Genomic DNA, 14,117 nt, shown 5'->3' on the forward strand with positions numbered 1-14,117 from the left:
AAATGAGTTGTTTGGAAGGAATCAGTGGCTAACTGCAAGCTTTCCAAAGAAACCACTAATGTTAGCCTGCTATATTCAATGGAGTGGCTGTGTTTCTCCCCCCCCCCCCCCCCCCCAAGTTCGCACCATAAATCCAGAGAATGCCAGACTGGGCAACTTTTGTCAAAGTTTGTCATCACAAAGGACCGCTGTGCCACCTTCACAAGGTGAGTCCAAAAATGTATTGTATGCTGCTGCATAAATGTAATATGCAAGGGAGAAATGTATACTGTAGCTAAGAAAGTGCTTTGACAGTGCTACTGATAGTAGTGGTAGTGCTTGCAAATTCAGCACACACATTATCCTATAATAGAATTGTGTTATTTGACGTGTCAAATTAAAAGCTTATTTAACCCGTCAAATAGTGTTATATGACAGGTATCTTTTTTTGACACGCAAAGACCCAAACGGCGTTCAATGTGCCTCACCCTAATAATTTGGTCTATTTTCACCTCTTAATTTCGTCTACTGTTCTAATTTGGTGGTGCACATATAGCCTATAACCTGTTTTAGAGAAACGTAATCATCGTAAGAGCTTTCATGGTCTGTTTATATGTGCCCTTTATTTATGCTACAGTTTTGACTTGGTGTACAGGGAGTACACTGTAAGAACAGCCCATGTTCTGAATTCTGTTGCTGTACATTTCAAAAGTGCTGAACAAATACTTATATTGACTACGTCCGTCGTCGCTTGCTCATTAATAAGCAAGTCAGCCATATCAGCTATGAAAAGCTATCAGCTTTTTTAAAAAGGCAGTAAATGAGTAAAACTCAGTTGCTGGAGAGGAAGGAAACCGCTCAGGGAATTCAGTATGAGGCCAATGGTGACTTTAAAACAGTTTGTTTAAGTTTAATGGCTGTGATAGGAGAAAACTGAGGATGGATCAACAACATTGTAGTTACTCTTCAATACTAATCTAAATAACAGTGATAAGGAAGCCTGTACAGACTAAAAATATTCCAAAACATGCATACTGTTTGCAGCAAGTCACTAAAGAAATACTGAAGAAAATGTGGCAAAGCAATTAACCTTTTGTCCTGAATACAAAATGTTTGGGGCAAATCCAATACAACAAATTACTGAGTACCACTCTCCATACTTTCAAGCACAGTGGTGGTTGCATCATGTTATGGGTATGCTTGTAATCATTAACAACTGGGGAGTTACAGCATAAAAATGTAACGGAATGGATATAAGCACTAGCAAAATCCTAGAGAAAAACCTGGTTCAGTCTGCTTTCCACCAGACACTGGGAGATGAATTCACCTTTCAGTAGGACAATAACCTAAAACACAAGGCCAAATATGTGAATGTTCTTGCATGGCTGAGTTACAGTTTTGACTTAAATCTGCTTAAAAATCTATGGCAAGACCTGAAAATGGTTTTCTAGCAATGATCAACAAACCAATTGGACAGAACTTGAAGAACTAAAAAATAATAACAGGCATATGTTGCACCATCCATGTGTGGAAAGCTCAGACTTACCCAGAAAGACTCGCTGCCAAAGGGAATTCTAACATGTATTGACTCAGAGGGTTGAAAACTTAATTTGTAAAAATGTCTTTTACAAATGTGAGAACTTTTCTTCCACTTGTGTAAATTGTTACGAAACAATTACAATTAAATCAATTTAAATCCCACTTTGTAACAACAAAACATGGAAAAAGGTGTATGAATGCTTTCTGTACTTTATAAGGCAGGGCAAAAAAAGGCCTTATTTTTAACCAAATATTGCAATTGCGATTTAGATCAATTTTCTTGGGTGAACTGTTGGAATCATGGAAATAGAATGATTATTCAAATTCTATAGTTAAAATGTAATATGGCACTGAATAATAGTGTTGTTTGACATGACAAGAAATGAAAAAGCCATGGAGGCGTTCATAGAATTAGGAATTACAATACTAATAGATTCTCAATGGAGGCGTTATTGTGACAGAGTAAGAACCAAAGTGTTGGTCAGTGTTTCCCAGGGACCCTATAATCTTTGGTTACATTAAAATGTTATCTTACTTCATGTAGTTAACATATTCATGCTTTGCCTATTCCTCTCTGATTTAGAAGATGTTGTTGCACAAACATGTTGAAGCACAGGTATCAGGCTGTATTAGCTAGCTACATTTTCACTGACTCAGTACATTTCATCTAACTAGCAATTAGCAGCTAACGATTTCTTGTAGCCACAACTTGCTAAGCAAAGACAAACTGTTTGCAGACAGTAAGATACACAAACTAGGTGTCATTATAAAATGCATTCGTGGATTTATATTAACCTGTTAGGGCTAGGGGGCAGCATTTGCACGTCTGGATAAAAAAAATGTACCCGATTTAATCTGGTTACTAATCCTACCCAGTAACTAGAATATGCATATACTTATTATATATGGATAGAAAACACTCTAAAGTTTCTAAAACTGTTTGAATGGTGTCTGTGAGTATAACAGAACTCATTTGGCAGGCAAAACCCTGAGACATTTTCTGACAGGAAGTGGATACCTGATGTGTTGTATTGACTTTAAACCTATCCCATTGAAAAACACAGGGGTTTAGGAAGATTTTGGCACTTCCTATTGCTTCCACTAGATGTCACCAGCCTTTACAAAGTGTTTTGAGTCTTCTGGAGGGAGATCTGACCGAACAAGAGCCATGGAACGATGATGTCCCATTAGACACCTGGCGCGCGAGTTCATGTTGGGTACCCTCGTTCCAATACATTATAAAAGAGTATGCATTCGTCCACCTTGAATATTATTCATGTTCTGGTTAAAAAAGGCCCTAATGATTTATGCTATACAACGTTTGACATGTTTGAACGAACGGAAATATATTTTTTCCCCTCGTTCATGACGAGAAGTCCGGCTGGCTTAGATCATGTGCGAACAAGACGGAGATTTTTGGACATAAATGATGAGCTTTTTTGAACAAAACTACATTCGTTATGGACCTGTGATACCTGGAAGTGACATCTGATGAAGAGAATCAAAGGTAATGGATTATTTACATAGTATTTTCGATTTTAGATCTCCCCAACACGACGTCTAGTCTGTATCGCAACGCGTATTTTTCTGGGCGCAGTGCTCAGATTATTGCAAAGTGTGATTTCCCAGTAAGGTTATTTTTAAATCTGGCAAGTTGATTGCGTTCAAGAGATGTAAATCTATAATTCTTTAAATGACAATATAATATTTTACCAATGTTTTCTAATTTTAATTATTTAATTTGTGACGCTGACTTGACTGCCGGGTTATTGGAGGGAAACGATTTCCTCAACATCAATGCCATAGTAAAACGCTGTTTTTGGATATAAATATGAACTTGATAGAACTAAAAATGCATGCATTGTCTAACATAATGTCCTAGGAGTGTCATCTGATGGAGATTGTAAAAGGTTAGTGCATCATTTTAGCTGGTTTTATGGTTTTGGTGACCCTGTCTTTGACTTGACAAAACATTACACACAACTCTTGTAAATGTACTGTCCTAACATACTCTAAATTTATGCTTTCGCCGTAAAACCTTTTTGAAATCGTAAAACGTGGTTAGATTAAGGAGATGTTTATCTTTCAAATGGTGTAAAATAGTTGTATTTTTGAAAAATTTGAATTTTGACATTTATTTGGATTCAAATTTGCCGCTCTTGAAATGCACCTGCTGTTGATGGAGTGCACCACGGGTGGCACGCTAGCGTCCCACCTAGCCCATAGAGGTTAAGAAGCGAAGTGGAAAGCAGCATCGTTGTCATCAACATATTGTTGCATCTGCGCATTGATCATGCAGACTGAAGAGTGAACAGTCAGCAAATGACCTTATGGTCGATCAACAACTGCACTCCTTGAGTGACAGGGGGCGGGGTTGGTGAGAGAGGGAGAGAGAGAGACGACTCAAGTAGTGGAGTAAACTATAAAAACGAAGTGGCGTATCACATTTAACAAACCAAACATTGAAATACAGCTATAGAAAGTAAAGTAAATACCCAAACCGGTCCATGCAACAATACCGGTATACCGTCCAGCCCTAGTATATTGGTCTCATTATGTAGGCTAACCTAGGTCTAGCCTATACAATAGTGCCTACTAACTGCATGCCATACTTCAAGGCAGGGTTTCCCGAACTACACCTTTCGGTTTTGCCCTAACACTACATAGCTGATTCAAATAATCAAAGCTTGATGAGTTGGTTATTTGAATCATCTGTGTAGTGCAGGGGCAAAAACCAAAACGTGCACCCTGCTTCAAGGGATAGGCCTACTTCAACACCCACCCCTGTATAAAAGAATAACAGATGCCTTCACGTATACCTAAAAAAAACAGTCTCAAGTCAAACAGTGGAAAAGATGGGCACCATTTAATGAAATGCGCCGACTTCTGTCGCCGACAGAGATGACCGCCTCGCTTCGCGTTCCTTGGAAACTATGCAGTATTTTGTTTTTTTATGTGTCATTTCTTACATTGTTACCCCAGGAAATATTAGGTTTTATTACATACAGTCGGGAGGAACTATTGGATATAAGAGCAACGTCAACTCACCAACATTACGACCAGGAATACGACTTTCCCGAAGCGGATCCTCTGTTTGGTCCACCACCCAGGACAATGGATCGGATCCCAGCCGGCAATCCAAAACAACGGCGCAGCAGAAGGGGCAGACGGAGCAGTCTTCTGGTCAGGCTCCGTAGATGGGCACATCGCGCACCGCTCCCGAGCATACTACTCACCAATGTCCAGTCTCTTGACAACAAGGTATACGAAATCCGAGCAAGGGTTGCCTTCTAGAGAGACATCAGAGATTGTAACGTTCTATGTTTCACGGAAACATCGCTCACTCGGGATACGTCATCAGAGTCGGTACAGCCACCCGGCTTCTTCACGCATTGCGCCGACAGAAACAAACATCTCTCTGGTAAGAAGAAGGGCGGGGGTGTATGCCTTATGATTAACGAGACGTGGTGTGATCATAACAACATACAGGAACTCAAGTCCTTTTGTTCACCTGACCTAGAATTCCTTACAATCAAATGCCGATCGCATTATCTACCAAGAGAATTCTCTGATCATAATCACAGTCGTGTATATCCCGCCCCAATCAGACACATCGATGGCCCTGAAAAAACTTCATTTTACTCTATGTAAATTGGAAAACCACATATCATGAGGCTGCATTTATTGTAGCTGGGGATTTTAACAAGGCTAATCTGAAAACAAGGCTCCCTAGATTTTATCAGCATATGGATCATTGTTATTCTAACTTCCGCGACGCATATAAAGCCCTCCCCCGCCCTCCTTTTGGAAAATCTGACCACGACTCCATTTTGTTGCACCCAGCCTATAGACAGAAACTAAAACAGGAAGAGCCAGTGCCCAGGTCTGTTCAACGCTGTTCCGAACAATCGGATTCAGATTGCTTCGATCACGTGGACAGGAATATGTTCCGCATAGCGTCGGATAATAACATTGATGAATACGCTGATTCGGTGAGCGAGTTTATTAGCAAGTGCATCTGTGATGTACCCACAGTGTCTATTAAAACATTCCCCAACCAGAAACCGTGGATTGATGGCAGCATTCACAGAAAACTGAAAGCGCGAACCACTGCTTTTAACCTGTTATGGCTAGGGGGCAGTATTTTCACAGCCGGATAAAAAACATACCCGATTTAATCTGATTATTACTCCTGCCCAGAAACTAGAATATGCATATAATTATTAGCTTTGGATAGAAAACACTCCAAAGTTTCTAAAACTGTTTGAATGGTGTCTGTGAGTATAACAGAACTCATTTGGCAGGCCAAAACCTGAGAAGATTCCATGCAAGAAGTGCCCTGTCTGACAATTTCTTGCCCTTCTTGATTATCTCTATCCATTACAGAGGATCTCTGCTGTTACGTGACACTTCCTACGGCTCCCATGGGCTCTCAGAAGGCGGCAAAAAGCTGAATCGTGGCTTTGCAGGCTCTGGTTGAAAAAAAGTAGCGCGTTTGGGTAGTGGCTGGTTACAGTACTGTGAGACTCAGGCGCGTGCCCGCGTCGACCCCATGCTTTGTTTTCTTTCGTCTGTTTACCTAAACGCAGATTCCCGGTCGGAATATTATCGCTTTTTTACGAGAAAAATTGCATAAAAATTGATTTTAAACAGCGGTTGACATGCTTCGAAGTACGGTAATGGAATATTTAGAAATCTTTTGTCACGAATTGCGCCATGCTCGTGACCCTTATTTACACTTCGGATTGTCTTGAACGCACGAACAAAACGCCGCTATTTGGATATAACGATGGATTATTTTGGACCAAACCAACATTTGTTATTGAAGTAGCAGTCCTGGGAGTGCATTCTGACGAAGACAACAAAGGTAATCAAACTTTTGTAATAGTAAATCGGAGTTTGGTCAGGGCTAAACTTGGTCGGTGTCTAAATGGCTAGCCGTGATGGCTGGGCTATCTACTGAGAATATTGCAAAATGTGCTTTCACCGAAAAGCTATTTTAAAATCGGACATATCGAGTGCATAGAGGAGTTCTGTATCTATAATTCTTAAAATAATTATGTTTTTTGTGAACATTTATCGTGAGTAATTTAGTAAATTCACCGGATGTTTGCGGGGGGTATGCTAGTTCTGAACGTCACATGCTAATGTAAAAAAGCTGGTTTTTGATATAAATATGAACTTGATTGAACAAAACATGCATGCATTGTATAACATAATGTCCTAGGGTTGTCATCTGATGAAGATCAAAGGTTAGTGCTGCATTAGCTGTGGTTTTGTTTTTTTGTGACATTATATGCCAGCTTGAAAAATGGGTGTCTGATTATTTCTGGCTGGGTACTCTGCTAACATAATCTAATGTTTTGCTTTCGCTGTAAAGCCTTTTTGAAATCGGACAGTGTGGTTAGATTAACGAGAGTCTTGTCTTTAAAATGCTGTAAAATAGTCATATGTTTGAAAAATTGAAGTTTTCGGATTTTAGAGGAGTTTGTATTTCGCGCCACGCCGATCATTGGATATTGGAGCAGGTGTTCCGCTAGCGGAACGTCTAGATGTAAGAGGTTAATCAGGGCAAGGTGACCGGAAACATGACCGAATACAAACAGTGTAGCTATTCCCTCCGCAAGGCAATCAAATAAGCTAAGCGTCAGTATAGAGACAAAGTAGAGTCGCAATTCAACGGCTCAGACATGAGAGGTATGTGGCAGGGTCTACAGTCAATCACGGACTACAAAAGGAAAACCAGCCCCGTCGCGAACCACGATGTCTTGCTCCCAGACAAACTAAACAACTTCTTTGCTCGCTTTGAGGACAACACAGTGCCACTGACACGGCCCACTACCAAAACCTGCGGGCTATCCATCCCCAGCCGCGTCCTCAGAGTATGCGCAGACCAGCTGGTTGCCCCCAGGTGGTGAGGGTAGGTAACAACATCTCCACAACGCTCAAGGCCATCAGACTGTTAAACAGCCATCACTAACATTGAGTGGCTGCTGCCAACATACTGACTCATCTCTAGCCACTTTAATAATAAAAAATTGTTGTTAAATTGTTAGGTTAGATTACTTGTTAGATATTACTGCATGTTCGGAACTAGAAGCACAAGCATTTCGCTACACTCGCATTAACATCTGCTAACCATGTGTATGTGACAAATACATTTGACTTGAAATGGAATAATATGTTGCCACTGACAATCTTTCCAATTCATCTGGGACTGAGGCCTGTGGATTTCTCTGAACGCATATAGTGGGATCAACACAACAGACCCCTTTAAGTCTAAAACCTGCAGACACTGATATTCTTGGTTAACTATCCCTTTAAATCAACGGCATCCGAGATGTGAAGTCAGTGTGTTACAGGCAGGGTGGTTGGGAGATATGGGCTCTCCTCAGCTGAGGCATCAAGTGAGCCGTTAATGAGCAGTATTGATGTAGCTATCTCAATAACTGAACACTAGTCAACTTTGTCCAATTCAAGAGAGTTGCCCGAGGTACGCCTTTTTCATTTCTAAGAAATCAAATTGGTTGTGTGCGTGCGCACGTGTTTGTTTCCAGGCACAATCTTAATGGTTTCCCCACCAAATGTGATTAAAAAGATATTGAATACACATAAATATTTTCCACAGGTACGGCGGCCACCCCAAAGAGCAGAGAAATGATTAACAGTGTTTTCATGCATGGGCAGGCAGCTCAGGAGGGTCAGGGCATAATGAAATGTTTTAATGTTTAACGCACAAAAGGAGGAGTTATTAAAGGCTCTCCCTTCAATGGCATTCAGACAATCTGTCAAATCCAGTTTTAATTAGAGACATGTTTGGAATGGGAGATGAGATGGCCTGGCTGGAGTACGTGTTATTCTTCTGTGATCCTATTTTTAATTCATGTTCATTTGAGGGAAGAGGTTAAGCGCGAGGATTATTGATCAGTGTGTGACAGCGAGCAAACAAAATGAATTACAGTGTGTAAGTAATTTGTTCTTCTGTAATCATAGCTGTATTAAAAAATAAGGCCAAAAAAAGCTCACAGAGCATTGAATGACGTGAAGTTGGCTGCAACACTGGTAAAGATGCCACGGTTGCACTGAACTGATAAGTACAATAAACACAATATAACAAATATGGTGGCAGATCCCCATGACAGGATGGCTGTGAGGTTTATGATGGAGAAGCTCCTGCCATTACCCATCGGAAGGCAGCGGAATAGAATGCAAATTAAACTAGTTGAAATAGTGGTGGGAAGTTGATAATGATATAATCCTGCCTACAGGCAGGCAAACATGTATCACTCAAACTGCTGTTTAAGAGAGGAATGATGAAAGGCTTACACAATTGCAAACACACGTGCATTCCCACACTAGGGGACATTATCACCAGGCCATTGTGACTGAAGGGGGCTTTATCACCAGGCACTGAAGGCAGGCTCTCAACGTGTCACACTGGCTTCTCCTGAAGCACGCCAGGGCAGCAGCAGCCCACTTTATAGAGCCATTCATTTGCAGCTGACATGCTCCTGAAAAGGCTGATTGTGTCTAACAAGTCCAGGGAAAATGGTTTGACACCACTTTGCTTGAGAACTGCTGCCAAGCGACAATAGCCCAATAAGAAAAGGTAGCTTGAAAACTGTTGGAAATAACAGAAGGAGCTAGTCCGAGGCCCCTATTCCTTTGTTGAACACTGGTGGTGTGCAGACCTTTCAGGGGACAGGTGCTAAAAATAAAAGGCACCATATAAAAAATATATACTTTCAGAATTCATATCTAGAAATGTATAACATACTGTACAAACTGCTTCTGTAGCTACTTATTGTTTTAGCATAGGCCTATTTATTAATGCAACACACTCACTCATCACAAATTGCAAGCTAGTTCGTTACATTTGAGTCATTTAGCAGACTTACAGGAGCAATTGGGGTTAAGGGAGTTGATCAATAGGGGTTGCAACAATTTCAGCAGATAATTTTAGAAAGAGATTGTCTAGCCCGGCTGATTTGTAGGGGTCCTGATTTTGCAGCTCTTTCAGAACATCAGCTATCTGGATTTGGGTGAAGGAGAAATGGAGGAGGTTAGGGCGAGTTGCTGTGGGGGGTGCAGGGCTGTTGACCGGGGTAGGGGTTCGCCAGGTGGAACGCGTGGCCAGCCGTAGAAAAATGCTTATTGAAATTCTCAATTATCGTGGATTTATCGGTGGTGACAGTGTTTCCTAGCCTCAGTGCAGTGGGCAGCTGGGAAGAGGTGCTCTTATTCTCCATGGACTTTACAGTGTGCCAGAACTTTTTGGAGTTTGTGCTACAGGATGCAAATTTCTGTTTGCTTTCCTAACTGCCTGTGTATATTGGTTCCTAACTTCCCTGAAAAGTTGCATATCAAGGGGGCTATTTGACACAATAGCCTAATGTGAAAGGAGCCAGCCAAACTGATCCCTGGCCTTAAAACCCTATCCCAATGTGAAAGGAGCCAGCCAAACTGATCCCTGGCCTTGACCCTATCCCAATGTGAAAGGAGCCAGCCAAACTGATCCCTGGCCTTGACCCTATCCCAATGTGAAAGGAGCCAGCCAAACTGATCCCTGGCCTTGACCCTATCCCAATGTGAAAGGAGCCAGCCAAACTGATCCCTGGCCTTGACCCTATCCCAATGTGAAAGGAGCCAGCCAAACTGATCCCTGGCCTTGACCCTATCCCAATGTGAAAGGAGCCAGCCAAACTGATCCCTGGCCTTGACCCTATCCCAATGTGAAAGGAGCCAGCCAAACTGATCCCTGGCCTTGACCCTATCCCAATGTGAAAGGAGCCAGCCAAACTGATCCCTGGCCTTGACCCTATCCCAATGTGAAAGGAGCCAGCCAAACTGATCCCTGGCCTTGACCCTATCCCAATGTGAAAGGAGCCAGCCAAACTGATCCCTGGCCTTGACCCTATCCCAATGTGAAAGGAGCCAGCCAAACTGATCCCTGGCCTTGACCCTATCCCAATGTGAAAGGAGCCAGCCAAACTGATCCCTGGCCTTGACCCTATCCCAATGTGAAAGGAGCCAGTAATGAAACCTTAAGAGCTGAGAAACGTTTAAGACACTGCTTCACTGCTCAACCTTTCACACCGTCTCCTGATGTTGTTGTTTCCTTCATAAACACAACCCCTGGTGTGAGTGGTCCAGTTATGGTGGGAGAGGTTCCCAGTTTCCAACATACTATTCATTAGACTATTTATTTTCTCACTTGCTCCTACCTGAAGTGTGGCCTCGTTCTATCCCCCTCTAGCTAGGTTTCCATCCAATTGGAAGGTTTTCATGCGAATATTCAAAACGCCACATGAAAAGAAATATGCACATCTTCCCTACCAGTGGTGAGCCACCAAACTGACTTTTTGCTGATGACAGTGGACACAAAATGTACTTTTTTTTTGCTTTAGTTTTCATGTACCAAATAATAGTTGTCACAAACTGTTGAGTTAAATAGCAAATGTGCCTACTCTGGTCTTGGCACATGCACTCTAGCCAACCGCTCACAGATACAGTGCGGGTAGGCTGTGCGGATAGGCTGTGCGGATAGGCTGTGCGGATAGGCTAGTGTACATGATGAGATTATGGACAAGACTAAGAGCGAGAATTTTTTTTGTCAAACGGCAGTTAAGCGTCGACCATGTTCCTAGAAGACTCTTGATATTCATTGGAAAGCAGCATCAACCTGATCACTGGCACTTTCACCAGCCTGTGAAGTTCATCTGCAGCCTAACACACTGCATGGTTTCCCCGTGTTGTAGCGGGAGGACCACACACACCATATAATCACATCACTTCAACATGGTTATTATAACAATATATCAGCATTTCTACTGCCATTTCTCACATAATTCATTTTACGGACAAAAAGATCAAACCATGTCGAACGAACAAATTTGGCATTTATCAAAATTGTACCAAAACTTCCTGTTTCCATAACAGCTGTCCTGATTTTGTTTTATACAGTAGGACTTTACTTGCAGAAAAACTGTGGCCAGAAACGTGGTAAATGACAAAGCATTGGGCTGGAAGGAGTTTCCATCATAGCCCTTAAACCAGTAGATTACTTTCCATTACTTTTCATCCATGCACACTTTTGGGGAATAGGCAGAGGAACAAAATAACCGTTTTGGGTCTCTTTTCTGGTAGATATTCATTAAGACTAGCAACATGGCTGCCTATAAGTTTCTGCTTTATCCAACCACTGTCGTTGTCTTGAATATTGAATGTGGAACTGAAAAGGCGCCGGCAGCAGAGTTGTACCAGGCCTCCTTTACTTCCTACTTAATTTGGGAGTTAAGTCACATGGGCAGCACCTAGACATCAGTGGAGGCTGCTGAGGGGAGGATGGCTTATAATATTGGAAACCATGTGTTTGATACCATTCCACTGCTTCCACTCCACAAGCCTGTTCTCCCCAATTAAGGTGCCACCAGCCTCCTGTGCTAGGCATACATTGAAGAGTTATGTGACAGACAGTCACATTATCTGAAACTGAAGGAACTAACAGCCTGTCAGGATAAAGAGCAAGTAAACAAGGAAAGGAAGCTGGGAGTTGGCGGTTGTCTCTCAGTAATCTAGCAACTAAAATGACACAGCATGCCAGGCAGTCTGCCCTGCCATAAGCATCTCATAGCTGGGCTAGTAAGCTAGTGTCACCTGCTATGGCTGGTTTATAACTAAAGCTCACTGTCCTCGGCATAAAGAGGAGACAGGTCAAACCTGTTATTATGATTTCTGGAAGATCACCGTTTTTGGATACATTCAGAAGGTTTTACCTGATTAAGTATAAGACGCAAGCTATTGTAAATTAATGTTTAACGTTCCAGTGTGGGCTTCAAGAGGAGTTGTCTGGCCTGCACAGATCATCAAAGTTTAAACATGGAAGCTTCTGGACATGTTCAGAGTAGCATGCCACAAAATCAATTGAATATGTGCGAAGTATCAAATCACTATGCAGCTAGCTACCACCTAAACGTGTGCACAGCATCAAATGTTACCAGTCCTCTCAGCCATATAAATTAATAGCTAATGCTCTGCTCTCAGCTGTGTAGGCAAATCAATAAAAAAGCTGTACAGGCATGTTATAGTGGTTGTCATAGCAATCAAATATGGAGGGGGAGGGGGGCAGCCATAGAAATGGGAGTACAGTAGCAAGCAAACGTTAGCTAACTAACAAAGCCCAATACAATAAACCCAACTAGCTATGTAGCTTGCATGTTAGCTTGTTGACACTGGCTGTATAGGCTAGTGCTATACTCACTTGTTCCTTAGCACCTGCCAGGCAGCCTCGATGTCCGCATACAGGTTCTTTTCTGACGGTTTCCCGCTGCTGACACCGTAGCCCGAATAATCATACGAGAAGACGTTGCAGTTTATCCTCGAACCGAGGCCGATGTAGAAACTGCACATTTGGCCTAAGTCCACTGCGTTACCGTGGGAAAAGAGTAACGTGTACCGGCTGTTGGGTGCGCATCGTACAAACATGCAACCCAGTCGGTTTCCCCGACTGGTTCTGGTATTGAACACCTCGACAGCGTCCAGTTCGCGTTGGGAGTACTGCCAGTCTGCTCGCTCGGTTAGATGCAGGCTACTCGTCCCGTTAGCATCGGTGTGTACGGAGTACGTGGGTTCGGGAGGGAGAAAGGCTAGTTTGGATGCGATGCGACTGGGACAGGGCGGGCAACAGAATAGCCAGCATAGTTCGCCGAGGGAAAAACCATTCATCCTTGGGCCTTGTTCGGGCATTGAGGCTCGATAGACGCTTTTTCTTTGTAACACCAGCAAATGTATCCAGCTATGTTTTTTTTTAATCTAGCTGGTAACAAAATAACAATAAAACACTTCGTAAGGAGCTAAACTAGCTAGCCACCTAGCACTAGCTAGGCTAGTAGCTGGCTAACTGGTTTCTCCTTTGTATAGCTTGGTAGCTAACGTGATTTACAAAACTCAGAAAGTCGTTAACATGGTTAACGATTTGTTTGTGTCTACAGAAGCGATATAACTTCTTTGTTATCATACAATTTCAAAACGTTGGTCGAATAATTAAGCTTATGTCAAACGTAAACGTCGAGTTAGCAGGCTAATACAATGTATGCAGCCATATCTTTCAGCAGTAACGCCAAATATAAGATTTCCGGTCGAACCGGATATCCTTTCGCACTGTTTCGTCAAAATCATATTGATGACAGAACCGTTGTAGCAATAATATGCATATTATGCAGTCACTTACTTGATAGTAGGCTATTATTGAAATATGAGTGTTTTCTCTAATGCACATGCAATCATGCAACAGCTTTGTTCATGCTAGCTACATCAATAGTTTGCCTGAAATCACAGTTTGAATGGAAAGAGTGTTGCTTTTCCTGTAATTGCATCTGAATAAATGTACATTAGTTGTAGATCCATTGGGTTGGAAAAAAAACGTGCAAATTGCTGTGAAAAGAAAATTGACAGTTTAAGGACCAGAAATTTAAATGGGTTTAGAATATTCATTGAGAAAATGGAATGCATGTGAGAATGATAGGTGGTGGTATATGCACCTGTCAGTTGGTTGTGATCACCCCCCCAAATGTTGCTTAATGCTCAGCACTAAAGCCTAG

At 42.1% G+C, this 14,117-nt stretch overlaps 1 protein-coding gene across 1 annotated transcript in view; it reads right to left on the reverse strand.

Moving 5' to 3' along the window:
• The window catches only part of abhd17c (abhydrolase domain containing 17C, depalmitoylase), a 43,140-nt gene extending 29,479 nt beyond the window's left edge, over window positions 1–13,661 (reverse strand). Inside the window, exon 1 of the mRNA XM_045689457.1 lies at window positions 12,779–13,661. Within this exon, the coding sequence (XP_045545413.1) occupies window positions 12,779–13,263 (485 nt within the window). The 5' untranslated portion in view covers window positions 13,264–13,661. The remainder of the gene's footprint in view (window positions 1–12,778) is intronic.
• Between the last annotated feature and the right edge of the window lie 456 nt (window positions 13,662–14,117).

This window comes from Salmo salar, chromosome ssa11 (genome assembly GCF_905237065.1).
Source record: "Salmo salar chromosome ssa11, Ssal_v3.1, whole genome shotgun sequence".
Classification (NCBI taxonomy): domain Eukaryota; kingdom Metazoa; phylum Chordata; class Actinopteri; order Salmoniformes; family Salmonidae; genus Salmo; species Salmo salar.